Below are 14,083 nucleotides of genomic sequence, written 5' to 3'. Positions count from 1 at the left end.
TATATATTTTAATCTATTATTGTGGCGTATAGGACATTGTGAAATACTGGAATGTAGATATATTATTTTGGAAGAACATTGACTGTCATTTAAAATGACAGTTGACAGTTACCAAAGTTGCACTACTCAACGTGTGTGTTTATAACCATTAATTTATTTATAAGGTAATTAACCGACATAAATATTTAATATGATCTGTTTAGTCCAATTGGTTATAAGGTAATTTGCAATTAATAATATTCAAGTTGACTACAATCTAATATGATTTGGTTGTATTGTATACTCTCAAATGCAGAAGGAATTCTAAGGTACTCCAGTAGCTGACAAGGAGTATTTTGTATTGGCATTGAATGTTATCTGTTTGTTTCCAAATGACGACAGTAAAGCGCGTTTAGGATACTACAGTCAGGGGATGGTCCCTTTGATAAATCACCGACTACTGCATAGTTTCATGTGCCATGTGAAACCCAATTTCCACTAGACTAAGGTACTCCTCTCTCATTAATTTGCCACTAAATGATTTGACACAAATATAATATATGTTGGTATTAAAGCGTAATTTAGATTGTCAAAATTTAAATTTTATGTACAACATAAAAGAAAATTGAATGTATAAGAGTAAAAAGATTAACTAACAATTCTTATTTGAGACCGTCTTTTCTAAAGACGGTTCTCAAAAGCCCGTGGCCAACTCGAAGGGGCTGAAGTTCGACGCAGAGCTTTTTGGTACAGCCCATTATGTTAATTTAAAAAAAAAATTGACACGCGCGTGTAAATGTAATGTGAAAAGTTCTATAATATATTTGGGGTTATAACAATATTTATTTGGGGTTATAATATAATATATTTGGTGTTATACCAGCATATATTTGATGTTTATAACATAATTTATTTTGAATTATAACATAATATATTTGAAGTTATAACAATATATATATATATTTGAGGTCATAACATAATATATATAGGGTCATAACAACATATATTTGTGGTTATAAGATAATATATTTGAGGTTATAACATAATATATTTAGAGTTCTAACAATGTATATTTGAAGTAATAATATAATATATATGGAGTAATAACAACATTTATTTGGGTTATAACATAATAAATTTGGTGTTATAAAAATACTATATCTATATCTTTAAACACAGACCATTATATACCGAACTATATATTATGTTATAACCCCAAATATAATTTGTTATAATCACAAATATATGTTATTATAACCTCATATATATTATGTTATAACCTCAAATATATATATTGTTATAGCTTCAATTATATTATGTTATAACCCCAAATAAATTATGTTATAATCCTCAAATATATGCTCGTATAACACCAAATATATTATGTTATAACTTCAAATAAATGTTGTTATAACTCCAAATATATTATACGACTTTTCATATTACAATTACAGGCGTGCGTCAATTTTTTTTTTAAATTAACATAATGGGCTGGGCTTTTGAGACCGTCTTTAAAAGACGGTCCCTCATGAGAGAGGCCGAAAGATTAATAGAGATTATTTCTTTAAAGAAATGTAGTAAATTAGTTGGGATGAACAAAATTAGAACTTAAAGAACAAATGGAATAATATTAATTGGGTGTTTGAAAATAAAGTCATTTATTAAATCTTTTTAACTTTTTGACCGACCAATAAGCCAAATGCCGTGATTTATACACTCAACTTTTGTTTATTGACACAAAAGCCTATACTTGATGCAACTAAATGAACACCGTAGCTGGTTCTTATATAAACAATAACAAATTGCAAGTAGATGTACCACTTATTTGGCTATTTATACTATACAAATCTACTCATATTAGTTCAATGCAAGTCATTTCTAGATTTTTTCATACTTCGGTCTACCAAGACCTTTTGTGATTATGTCCTTAACTTTCTGGTCTTTATCTTCCCTAGTTCAAGCTGAATACCATCTAGTAAAACCTTTTTTCTCAAATATATGCGTGATTACATACGTCTATGTTGCTTTGCCCGTGCATGAAAATCTGGTGTTTACTTGACACTAATGCTTTAGGTGGTACTGGTGCAGCATAAAACTCAAAAACCCAGGACGAACGTTTAGCCAGTATTACAATTCATTGACATGTATGCAGTATAGTTGGATATTTGAGGTAAAATGAAGAGTTTGACTAACATAGTAGCTTATTGCATACATGCAAGACTTGTTTAGAATATAGAGTAATACATTCATAGTTCATTATTTTTATTCCATTAGTTTTTTCTGTGAGGTTATGGATAGTTATTGCAGATTATACTCATTTACAATTCAGACGCAGAAGACAGTGTAAAAGTTTGTCATGTTTGGATGGTTACCTTAGAGTTTTAGGGATTTAAAGTAAATGTCTTATGTCGAAGTGATATAAATCCTATACAATGAGCTGAAGACTGGTGATACTTGTGTAGGTTATGAAATAGCTGCAAGTACTGATTGATAGGTTCTATTCGATGTCTGGTCATTGGAAGTGAACTGCTGAAACTCACCTAGCAACTGTTTTCATTTTCTAAGTGTAGCCAGAACCGATGATAGGGACAGTAACTGAAAGAGACACAGCAATGTTATCTTCACTGTTTACAGTTAGTAAGAAAGGATGATGAGGGTAGTGGAGATACTATGGAAAATAAAGTTTCAAGAAGAGATAGGGGAGCTAAGAGGAAAGAAAAATTGATCGTAAAGCACAGAGAAAGGCTGTGCCTAGGATCAGTATACCTCGGGCTTGCCATTTAAGTTTACTGACTTACTCACAACTTGATATACTCCTACCAGGAAAGCCAAGGAGATCATAGCAATGATCTCCAATCGAAGTGCAGTTAGGTCCCCTAGTTGTGCCCAAATAAGGCGTATAGTGACCAAGATAGAGCTGAACATGGTTAAGCCGCTAAGGTATATCTTTATTCTAGTATTAAATCCTCCAATGTAGAGGTGATTGCCCTAACATATAGACAACAAGTGTTGTGTAGTGAGCAATGTGGATGCTTGGTTGGGCAAGCGAGGGCTAGTGTGAACCACGCTGGATCTCATATGCATGATGAAAGGCCATGGGCTGCTAGGAATAAATGCATGGGAGAGCAAGGAGTAGGTTTGTGTTAGCCAAGTGAAGAGAGAAGAAGCCAATGGTTGGTTGGGACAAATGCTTGAGAGTTGAGAGAGCAGAGCAAAGCAAGACATGTCAATAGCCTAGTAGGAGGTGAAAGAGGGAGTGGTTGGACGGTTGGACCCAACAATTGTGAGAAATGATGTAGAAGGTTATTGAAAAACAAAGTATGAACAATAAAGATGACAAACAACACACACAATATATGAGGTATATTAGATACCTTCCCTCAACAAATATTTACTTTTGTTAATGGATTCAACAATACATCAATGACTAAACTCACATACTTGAGAACAACCTCTCAAGCCATAAATCTCACAATAGAGTTCTCACAATACTAATACATAGAAGAAAAGCTCTTTTGGTGTTTGCCCTAGCCCCCTTACAATGTATAGCCCTCAACAAATTTGTGTATACTTGTTCCTCATATGATTCTATGAATGAGTATGCCTTTATATAGAGGCCATAGGTCATTCTAGAATCCCCTCATTAACACTATATTAACCATACATTAAACAAAGAATTAAGCACCTAATTAATGCATAATTAACATCTACCATTAACCTAGCAATATACTCAGAAATAGTGCCTACCATTATTCCTAATATAATTGCCCCTTCTATACACTCATTAAGTGACACATTAACTCACCAATAAAGTAGCAATTAATTACATATTTAACTGCCCTTTTATTACACCCTTAATGTTGCTCTCAACATGATGTGTCTTCTTGAGTCATTGAGTCACTACCATCATACATAGATAATTTGGCACTTGCAGGAGGGCCCGCTGCTCAGGTGAGCAGAATCCAAACAACAGGAAGAATGTGCAAAGTAGCTTTGGCTCATGCGATCAATAACGGTGGTCTAATGAGTACTTTCGGTCAGAGCCTCGAATTTGTAGTTTCACAGCTTTGGAACATTGTGGAGATTGAGGTATGATTCCTTTGACCATTTGAGTTCTGTAAAAAGGGTCTTGAGAGTGAGGCCTATTGATGTTGATCAACCTTCAAGAAAATCTCTGTTAAGAGTTAAAACGAAAAGTGACATTACTATGGGATCTGGATAATGTTGAAGCAGCTATTCAACTGCTGCTATATGATCATAAACAGCAACCATGTGATTTTCAAAAAAAAGCAATTGCTATAGGGTGTTTGGTAATTGGTTGGCTTTTTTCATTGTCTTATTGGCATATCTCTAATAAACAACCAACCAATACATACATAATCTTATCAAACATTTCTTTGACAACTGTCTTCAACTGAAACACCACAATCATTGGCCAACCGAACCCTACATCTTTTTCTTCTAAGTACTTAGAGTCTGTTCTCTTCAACTTATTTTTTGAACTTATTACTTATTCTTATTGGAATCAAATCAGATCAGACCAGATCAATTTAGAACAAACCAGATCAGACTAGATTAGATCAAATCAAATCAAATCATGATTCCTTACTATTATTATTATTATTATTATTATTATTATTATTATTATTATTATTATTATTATTATATACATATATATACTCCCTTCCTTGTTTTTTGTTCTCCCCATTTACTTTTTGCATAGTTTTCAAAGTAATTTTCGAGCCTCAATATCTCTAAATACACATTATAAAAAATTATAAAACATATGATAAAAAAGTAAAATAATAATAATAATAATAATAATAATAATAATAATAATAATAATAATGATAATAATAATAATAATAATAATAATAATAATAATAATAATGATAATAATAATAATAATAATAATAATAATAATAATAATAATAATAATAATAATAATAATAATAATAATAATGATAATAATAATAATAATAATAATAATAATAATAATAATAATGATAATAATAATAATAATAATAATAATAATAATAATAATAATAATAATAATAATAATAATAATCCCTCCGTTCCTTTTTGTTTGTCTATTTTACCTTTTGCACGCATTTTTAGCAAATTTTAAGCTTTAATACTTTAAGTACGCATCATAAAAGATTATAAAAATTATATATTAAAAAACTTTACATCAAGACGAATCTAACAAGATTTCACATGAATATATTTTAATTTCAGTATATACTTCAAAAATCGAATTGAAATTTCTCTTTCTTAAAGTGGACAAACTTAAAGTGGACAAATAAAAAAGAACTGAGGGAGTAATAAATAACGATAACAATAACATTTCTTTTTCCTTTTATTCCCTTCCCTCTTCCTTTCTCCCTAATAAATTACTGATTGATCCGTAAATTTGATTAATTAAGAGATATTATAATATATGTATTTCTTTATGAAAAAGATAAAAATAAAATAAAATAATAATAATAACTTTCATTCCATTTCTTTTTTCTTTATTCCTTTCTCCCTAATAAATTGCTGATTGATCCGTAAATTTGATTAATTGAGAGATATTATAATATATGTATTTCTGTATGAAAAAGATAAAAATTAAATTAAACAAGAATATAAAAAAGTCTACACCAAGAACATATCAACTAACAAATAAAAATAATTACAAGGCATTCTGAATTTCTATATATATATATATATATATATATATATATTGTAAAGACGGACCTTCAATCGATTCTTAAATTAGCATCGACAATAAATCAATCAGAAAAAGACAAATTAAAACAAAACTTGTCAAAAACCGATTAAAACTCACATAATTCTACCTAGAATCAGAGTTGAGCTAATTCAACAAGTCTTGTAATGAAACCGTCTCATAATGAGATGAGCTCATACAATCAACCAATTTCTCTAATTGATTACTTAAAAATTATAAGTTATTACTATAGGATTATAAAAAGTGATCATTTTAATGTTATAATTAATCTTTAATATTGTAGGTAATTCTTTAAGATTTTAAGTGATCACTTTAAAGTTATAAGTAATCATTTTAAATCTATAAATATAAAAAGTGATTATTTTAATGTTATAATTAATCACTTTAATATTGTAGATAATTCTTTAAGATTTTAAGTGATCAATTTAAAGTTATAAGTAATCATTTTAAATCTATAAATATAAAAAGTGATCATTTTAATGTTACTTTAATATTAATTCTTTAAGATTTTAAGTGATCAATTTAAAGTTATAAGTAATCATTTTAAATCTATAAATATAAAAAGTGATCATTTTAATGTTATAATTAATTACTTTAATATTGTAGGTAATTCTTTAAGATTTTAAGTGATCAATTTAAAGTTATAAGTAATCATTTTAAATCTATAAATAATCACTTTAATATTATAATTAATCTCTATAAAATTATAAGTAATTATTTTAATACTATAAATAAATATATGGTTAGCTCAATATGAATGATTTCACTTTAAGATCATCAAATTTGAGAATTTGCATAACTACTTTAAGTCTAGTAGAACCGTAGAAATATTAAGTAGTCCAACTTAGAAGTTAGAACCATCTTTTGTTAGATGAACATGAACTTACTTGATTTCTGATTAAAATTTTAAAAATCGACCCTTGTCAGCTCTAGTTGTAATGCCTTGTGGGACATTTCATGTTGACATTTGGAAATGCGGGGACAAGAAGTCAAGAACTCGAAATCTTCTATTATCTCAAAATTCAGAGTTTGTTTATTCGTAAGAACATCATCTTCTTATGATCTTATCCACGTGTATCTGATGTCAAATTTATTCACTCTATCACCAAATTCTTGGGATCAATTCATCTTCCAGTAATTTTATTTTTTCCAGAAAAAACACCCAGAATCACAAGAATAAAACAAAGGAAAAGTCTTTTTGTGACTCATCCGTCTAATTTGCACATCCAAATCCAAATCCAAATACTTTATGTAAAACTTGTATTCTGACTGTGATCTACATCAGTATTCTGTTGAATAACTAGTACTATGTTATTTTATTCATTTTTTTCAATGTTTTAAAACTTCTGTTTCTTGCTCATATTAATTTAATTGTTCAACCCTCTTCTTGTGTTATTGTAAGTTTTTAACATACCCATTTTTTATATTTTTATTCCTGTTCTTCATTCCTATCAAGATTAGATTTTACTTACCATCAAAAACAAAAAGATTAGATTTTTCTTTCTTTCTTCCCTGTTCATTTCCTGCAAAAAGCAGTAATTCGTTAATGGGGTCATCCTTATAGAAGGCATTTTGTCCTGGGGTTTGGTCAATTTTGGAGGTTGGCAATTCTTTTCATCATGTGTTGGTTTCTTATCTGATTACTTCTGTTTAGTTTCATTTGTTGGTATAAACTTGCTTGTGATTGTGTTGATTATTAGGAGAATTCATGAGCTGATTTGAGTAATAAGGAGAATCATGAGCTTATTGTTGATAGAATGCGTATACCTTTTGGTTTGTTTTCTGATTATTACTAGAGATTGATAAAAGATTGAACCTTTTATTGGAAGAATTGGTATTTTGAAACTTGGTTTAGATTTGATGTTGGCTGTTGCAGAGATCATAACAGTAGTAGTTTGTGTATTGTTGGGTTTTTAGCATATTTTTGTGGAGAGACAAACTAAGTTATTGGTGATTTATTTAAGTAATGGATATAAGTAATGAAGCCATTGTTGATTTATTCTCCATTGGACCGACCTCAATTGTTGGTCGGACAATCGCATTCAGGATACTATTCTGTAGGTCCATGTCTCATTTTTGGCATGAAATGGTTCATGCTTTGATGGGGTTCATGCAAGGATTTCGAGGTTATGTTGGCCCGGTTTTTTCGTGGTTTCATCCTCGGAATCCTCAGGGTATATTAGCAATGGTAACAATTATTGCATTTGTACTTAAGCGATATACAAATGTTAAAAGGACAGCTGAGATTGCTTATAAGAGGAAATTTTGGAGGAATGTGATGAGAACAGCACCTACTTATGAGGAATGGGCTCATGCAGCAAAGATGTTGGAGAAAGAAAGTCCAAAAATAAATGAAGCAGAATTTTATGACGAAGAACTTGTGAGAAATAAGCTTCAAGAGTTGAGGCAACGTCGTCAGGAAGGGTCATTGAGAGATATTATCTTTTGTATGAGGGCAGATCTAATTAGAAATCTCGGTAATATGTGTAGCCCTGAGCTTCATAAGGGAAGGCTTCAAGTTCCCAAACTTATCAAGGAGTACATTGATGAAGTCACCACACAATTGAGAATGGTTTGTGATTTTGATTCGGAAGAACTCCCTTTGGAAGAGAAGCTTGCATTCATGCATGAGACGAGACATGCTTTTGGTAGAACAGCTTTGCTTTTAAGTGGTGGTGCATCTCTTGGATCCTTCCATGTTGGTGTTGTGAAAACATTGGTGGATCATAAACTTCTGCCTCGGATAATTGCTGGATCTAGTGTAGGATCTATCATGTGCTCCATTGTTGCTACTAGGTCTTGGCCTGAGCTTCAAAGTTTCTTTGAGGATTCTTGGCATTCTTTAAAGTTTTTTGACCAAATGGGGGGTATTTTTACGATTGTTAAGAGGGTTATGACACAGGGAGCAGTTCATGAGATTCGGCAGCTGCAGATGTTGTTGAGGAATCTCACAAGTAATATGACTTTTCAAGAGGCCTATGACATGACTGGGAGAATTCTTGGTATAACTGTATGCTCTCCTAGGAAACACGAGCCTCCTCGTTGCCTAAACTACTTGACCTCGCCTCATGCTGTTATATGGAGTGCCGTGACAGCTTCTTGTGCCTTTCCTGGCCTTTTTGAGGCCCAGGAATTGATGGCCAAAGATAGGACTGGTGAACTTGTGCCTTATCATCCCCCATTCCATCTTGGTCCTGAGGAAGGCACAACTCCTGCACGTAGGTGGAGAGATGGTAGCTTGGAGAGTGATCTACCCATGATGCAGTTAAAAGAGTTGTTCAATGTTAATCACTTTATTGTAAGTCAAGCAAACCCTCATATTTCACCCTTGCTGAGGTTGAAAGGATTTGTGAGAGCTTGTGGAGGCAACTTTGCTGCCAAGGTATAATACTCTCAACTTACGAAAGTTGGATTTTTGTATAGACTAATGAATCCTTTTTGCCTTTTGTTGACTCAATTGACTAATTTTCATTTTTTATATTATCTATGATTGTTAGAATCACCATCCCTTATTTGATGGGGCTGAAGATTTGTATTTCTTTGGTTTCGAATTATAATGGACTATATTGTAATGACTTACTACTTGCTATAAAATTGAACAAAATTTATTGGAGTTGGAATTTAAAACTTCCAAAAGGGACAATGAGTGAGATAGTAGCTGAGTTTATTGGCGTGTGGAGGATTTATCAGAAGTTTCACAAGTAATTGGGATAACTTTTATAGCTGATCAAGTATGAACAAAGATAACTTGCTCAGACTAACTTTCTTGGGTTGGGACTTGAGGAGAAATCAGGAGAAGATATGTGGAGACGGAAACAGAAACTATGAATTTCCGAAACTGAATCATAGTTCATTTATGTGCAGGGAACTATTGTATGGGGTTATAGAGTGGTTTGGAGCTGCAGCCCGCAGGCAAACATTAGTTGGGGGAAGAGGAATTCTAATTTAGTAGAAGAAATATAGGGTTAGAGAAACAGGAACGGTTTATGCAAATGAAGTGTCAATTGTAGTTTTCGTATAGCTTTTGAGTGAGAGTTCACTCGAAACTCGTAAGTGAAAAAATGATAATAGGATTTCGGTTTTCACCATCTTACCAGTAATTTAATCTTTGTTGTAATTTGTTATCTTTCAGATTGTCTACTAATCCAAAGTTTTATCAATTTCTCTTCATAATTTTCACCCCATTAGCTATGACTGAGTTTCCAGTTCATATGGCTGCTTTAGAGAAGAATATCATGAAGTCCGGCTTGTATTCTCATTATACTAGCTTCTGCTGCAAGCCTGCACATTAGATTTTGGTGATAGTATTTGTTTGACACTCTGATTATGTTTTTGTGAATGCCATTTGTTGTCATGTGTGCATGCTTTTCTTTAAACTTGGTAGCAAGGAACTAATATTAACTCGCACCGTAATTTGAAGCTTGCTGATTTGGCTGAGATGGAAGTGAAGCACAGATGCAACCAGATATTGGAACTAGGTTTTCCCATGGGAGGGATTGTCAAATTGTTTGCTCAGGCTTGGGAGGGTGATGTCACTATAGTGATGCCTGCCACTCTTGCTCAGGTATGTTGTAAACAAATTTCGGCTTTTGATATTATGTTTGAGTGTCATTGTGTCGGTACTAGTGTACTATAATTCGTCAACTCTTATGCCTTTTGAATTCACAATTTCGCTCATAATGGCTCAAATTTAACTCAAAACTGACCATAATTTGCTTTTTTCAATCCGTGAGGAGATTAGCAAATCATGTGACACTAATCAGTACTGTGAATATCTCTATACCACTAATTTTGAGTCTCTTAGTAAACTTCTCATGCTCAAACTTGCTAAACTTGTTTTGCTGATAAATAAATAACATGTCATCTCTCCTATGCCAAGTGGTTCTCGCTTAAATGGGGTTGGGAGGGATTGGATGTACGCAACCTAACCTTTGTAATAACAAAAAGGTTGCTTCCCGATTGACCCTTGATTGCAATTTCAGCTTCTAATATGTAGCCTTAAGGGTAGTATATGGTTAATGGTATATGCCTAAAACTATTTATTCTTACGTAATTCTACCATCTTTATTATCCTTCAATTTCCAGTACTCAAAAATTATCCAAAACCCCTCATATGGAGAACTCCAGAAGGCCGCGAACCAAGGTAGAAGATGTACATGGGAGAAGCTTTCTGCTATAAAAGCCAATTGTGCTATTGAGCTTGCTCTAGATGAGTGTGCGGCAATTCTTAGCCATATGCGTAGACTGAAGCGGAGTGCTCAGCGTGCTGCTGCTGCTTCTCAGACCCAGGCTCAAACTCTCTCCAACACTGGTGTTAGGTTCAGTGCTTCGAGAAGAATACCTTCATGGAACTGTATTGCACGAGAGAACTCAACAGGGTCTCTTGATGAAGAAGCACTCACTGAAGCAGCATCCTTGCAGCAAGCTGCAAGTTCTGTAGTGAGTGGACCATCTTCAAACCGTCATCATAGAACACTCCGGAACAAGCATGATGGCACTGATAGTGAGCCTGAAACTATTGATCTGAACACTTGGACACGATCTGGTGGACCCCTCATGAGGACTGCATCTGCTAATATGCTTATCGACTTTATTCAGGGTTTGGACATGGATGTTGAAGCAAAGCAAAGTTTGACAGAACATCTTAATTCTGTTGTAATGCAAACAGTAAGCAGGGAATCGAGGGGGGCAATACCTGATAGAAACTTCGAGATTGCAGAGTCTGGAAGCCGAGGGATAACTGGATCTAGTATTACTGTTTCTGAAGGAGATTTTTTACAGACAGAGAGAGTCCAAAACGGCATAGTATTTAACGTCATTAGAAAGGAAGAACTCCCAATTTCAGGGCAGAGTAACGACTCTGAGAGCTTAACGAACATGCCTAACCTTCCTGGTGAGTGTGTGCAGCTTGAATTCCCTGAAAGAGAAACTGATGCGAGCTCAGAATCTGAACATGATGATGAAAAGAACTCTAGCAATGTTGATTCTTATTCTATGTCAGAAGAACAAAATGGGCAGACTGCTAATTAGTACTGTCCATTTAGGCTGAACTTGCCATTCCATCTTTCATTCGTGTAAATATAAGATTCATCAAGAAATATCCTCCAACGATCGCGACCTCATTGTGATGATGTTATTAGTCTGCCTTCTTTCCCACCCTGCCCAAACTCTATGTTTTTGTTTTTCTTTGCAAGTTTGTGAAGATATTTGGGCTAACTGTGTACAAATGACAATGAATAAACCCTCTTAGTTATATATATGTCCATATGCGTTATCGCCTAAGCGGGCATGTTCATTTTAATTTGTTTATATGAACTTATGTTGCCTATTTAAGCTTTTATGAACATAACTCTTGTTTTAAAAATTTGAACTGATCTTTTTTTGTTACTCTCCAATTAAGGATTGTGCTTGCTCCCCCGTTCCCTTCTTTTTTAGAGCTAAAGTGCAAACTACCAAGTCCAGACTCGAGTGATCTCTAAGTCTTTCTCTCCGACTTGCAGTTGGTGTGTTTAAGGTGAAGAAACCATCAACCATCTACTCAACATGTATACGGCTTGGTTAAAGTTGAACCGAATCTGACTTGAACCTGAATCAACTGCTCCTAAAACGAAGCAGAATTTGCATAGTGAAGGCACACATTAACCCAAAATCCGGGTGAACAACAATCGATAAGAAAATTCTAACTCCATTTCAAATTGTTACTCTCTGTTTCATTGAATTTGTTACATTTATATTTCAATGTAAGAGTTTTTTACAGTAAATATAACAATTTAATCGGACATAAAATATTTTTTTAGGTGGTTTTAGAGGGGTGACAAGAAATACTTGGACAAGGATTCCTAGAGAATAAAGCCTTATAACATGAAAAAAAAAATCCCTTTTGTTATAAACAAACCTTAATTTTTAATATAATTTATGCAATTTGCAACTTAATACATGTTCACGAGTGAAATAATAATGCATGTCTTTCAATTTAGGAAAAAATGTCTAGAATAATTACACCTATTGCTCTTATGCTGTGAATAATGCTAATTATTGATTATTTCTAAATAATCCAACCAAAGAGGAGTAAGGTTAGATCTACAGTAGTCGGTTAAAGTGTAAAGATGGATTCTATAAGCAAAAAATATATAAAGGTTGGATTATTAAGAAATAATCAATAGTAGAGATTATTCATAGTAAATGTGGTAAGGTGAGCTTACACGTGGTTAATGTGTTTAATATGAATTACATGTATATATGGTGGTATAAGGTAGTCGACCAAATTGATAATTGAAGCATGTGAAGGTAGCGCAATAAAATGAAAAGGATTACTCGCAATTTCAAACCAACACCATCTTTTATGTTGCAATGCCAAGGAAAAAGCTATGATTTATCTTTACCAAGAAAATGTATGTAAAGGTATTTAAAATAAACTTGACAATTTGATATTTTTGTAGTTGGATTTGACTTTGATTCTACTACAAAATGAATTTAAAATCATGTAAATATTAATATGAACACAAGATTTAATTTTAAACCGATACAAAACACCCGATCCGAATGAATACCTCTAGTTTAAAATATCTTTTTAAAGATTGGATCATTGGTGGACATTGTACAATAGTACGTTTTGTACTCAAAGTATTTCTATGTAAGAAATGATACACTTTCTTAGAAACTCTACATATGACCCACCCAAAACACCATTAAGGTACTAGTCTAATTTACGACTGTTTTATAACCGTTTTGAATGAGAATTGGTGAAAAGATGTAAGTTTGGTTGGTCGAGCAAAACGGGTAGCGAATGAATTTCCTTCCAAGATTGATGTTCTTCCCTTTTTAAAGCATATCTGTCGTAAAATGTTACTTTATTTATTAAATAAATAATAAAATAAAGTTACAAGTTTGTAGAAGAAAACAAATTACATATGACAATCAAGAACCATGCTTATGTACACCACCGAGAACTCCGAGAAACTGATCTTCGATCCCCAACAAATTAACAAGAAGATTTTGTTTGAACTTGATATTAATTCTAGGCGAGATGCTCTAAACTAAAACATCATTTCCTCCCTACTACGGTGCTTGGGAATAAACCGGAAATATGTTCTGAGATACAAAAAATTACACTAAATTCCTAGCACACAGAATCTATAACGATGTAAGGAAAACTTAAATGGAAGAAGATACGGAAAAATTACAATCGAGGATTGCAAGTTCTCTATGTAAAGTGCTCGAGAAGAAAAGAAATCAGAATTTGCTTCTCCAAAAATAACCACACAAGCCTTCTATATTTATAGAATAGCTTACACCTTTTCACGAAGCAACATATTACTCCATGAAATACAAGATTGATTCACGAACTAATATCGTCTTTGAACCAAACCATCC

The 14,083-nt window shown here is 32.7% G+C and overlaps 1 protein-coding gene and 1 long non-coding RNA gene across 2 annotated transcripts; both read left to right on the top strand.

Moving 5' to 3' along the window:
• Positions 1-38: 38 nt before the first annotated feature.
• Positions 39-4,569, top strand: LOC130800883 (uncharacterized). Its single transcript, XR_009039506.1, has 3 exons — positions 39-164; positions 296-487; positions 3,914-4,569. It is a non-coding gene; the product is annotated as an uncharacterized LOC130800883 (long non-coding RNA).
• A 1,925-nt stretch (positions 4,570-6,494) lies between these two features.
• LOC130820573 (triacylglycerol lipase SDP1-like) lies at positions 6,495-12,475 on the top strand. Its single transcript, XM_057686005.1, has 3 exons — positions 6,495-9,092; positions 10,131-10,274; positions 10,796-12,475. Exons 1-3 carry the CDS (start codon positions 7,677-7,679, stop codon positions 11,738-11,740), a joined length of 2,505 nt encoding a protein of 834 aa, XP_057541988.1. The 5' UTR covers positions 6,495-7,676; the 3' UTR covers positions 11,741-12,475.
• Positions 12,476-14,083: the final 1,608 nt, after the last annotated feature.

This window comes from Amaranthus tricolor, chromosome 1 (genome assembly GCF_026212465.1).
Source record: "Amaranthus tricolor cultivar Red isolate AtriRed21 chromosome 1, ASM2621246v1, whole genome shotgun sequence".
NCBI classification, from domain to species: domain Eukaryota; kingdom Viridiplantae; phylum Streptophyta; class Magnoliopsida; order Caryophyllales; family Amaranthaceae; genus Amaranthus; species Amaranthus tricolor.
The sequence above is the reverse complement of the archived record's forward strand: the minus strand, read 5'-3'. Positions and strand labels throughout refer to the sequence as shown.

Coding starts and splice junctions, on each gene's coding strand:
- LOC130820573 (XM_057686005.1), top strand. CDS start 7,677: ATGGATATAAGTAATGAAGCCATTGTTGATTTATTCTCCATTGGACCG. Junction 9,093..10,130: donor GAGGCAACTTTGCTGCCAAG/GTATAATACTCT, acceptor CGTAATTTGAAG/CTTGCTGATTTGGCTGAGAT. Junction 10,275..10,795: donor TGCCTGCCACTCTTGCTCAG/GTATGTTGTAAA, acceptor TTCAATTTCCAG/TACTCAAAAATTATCCAAAA.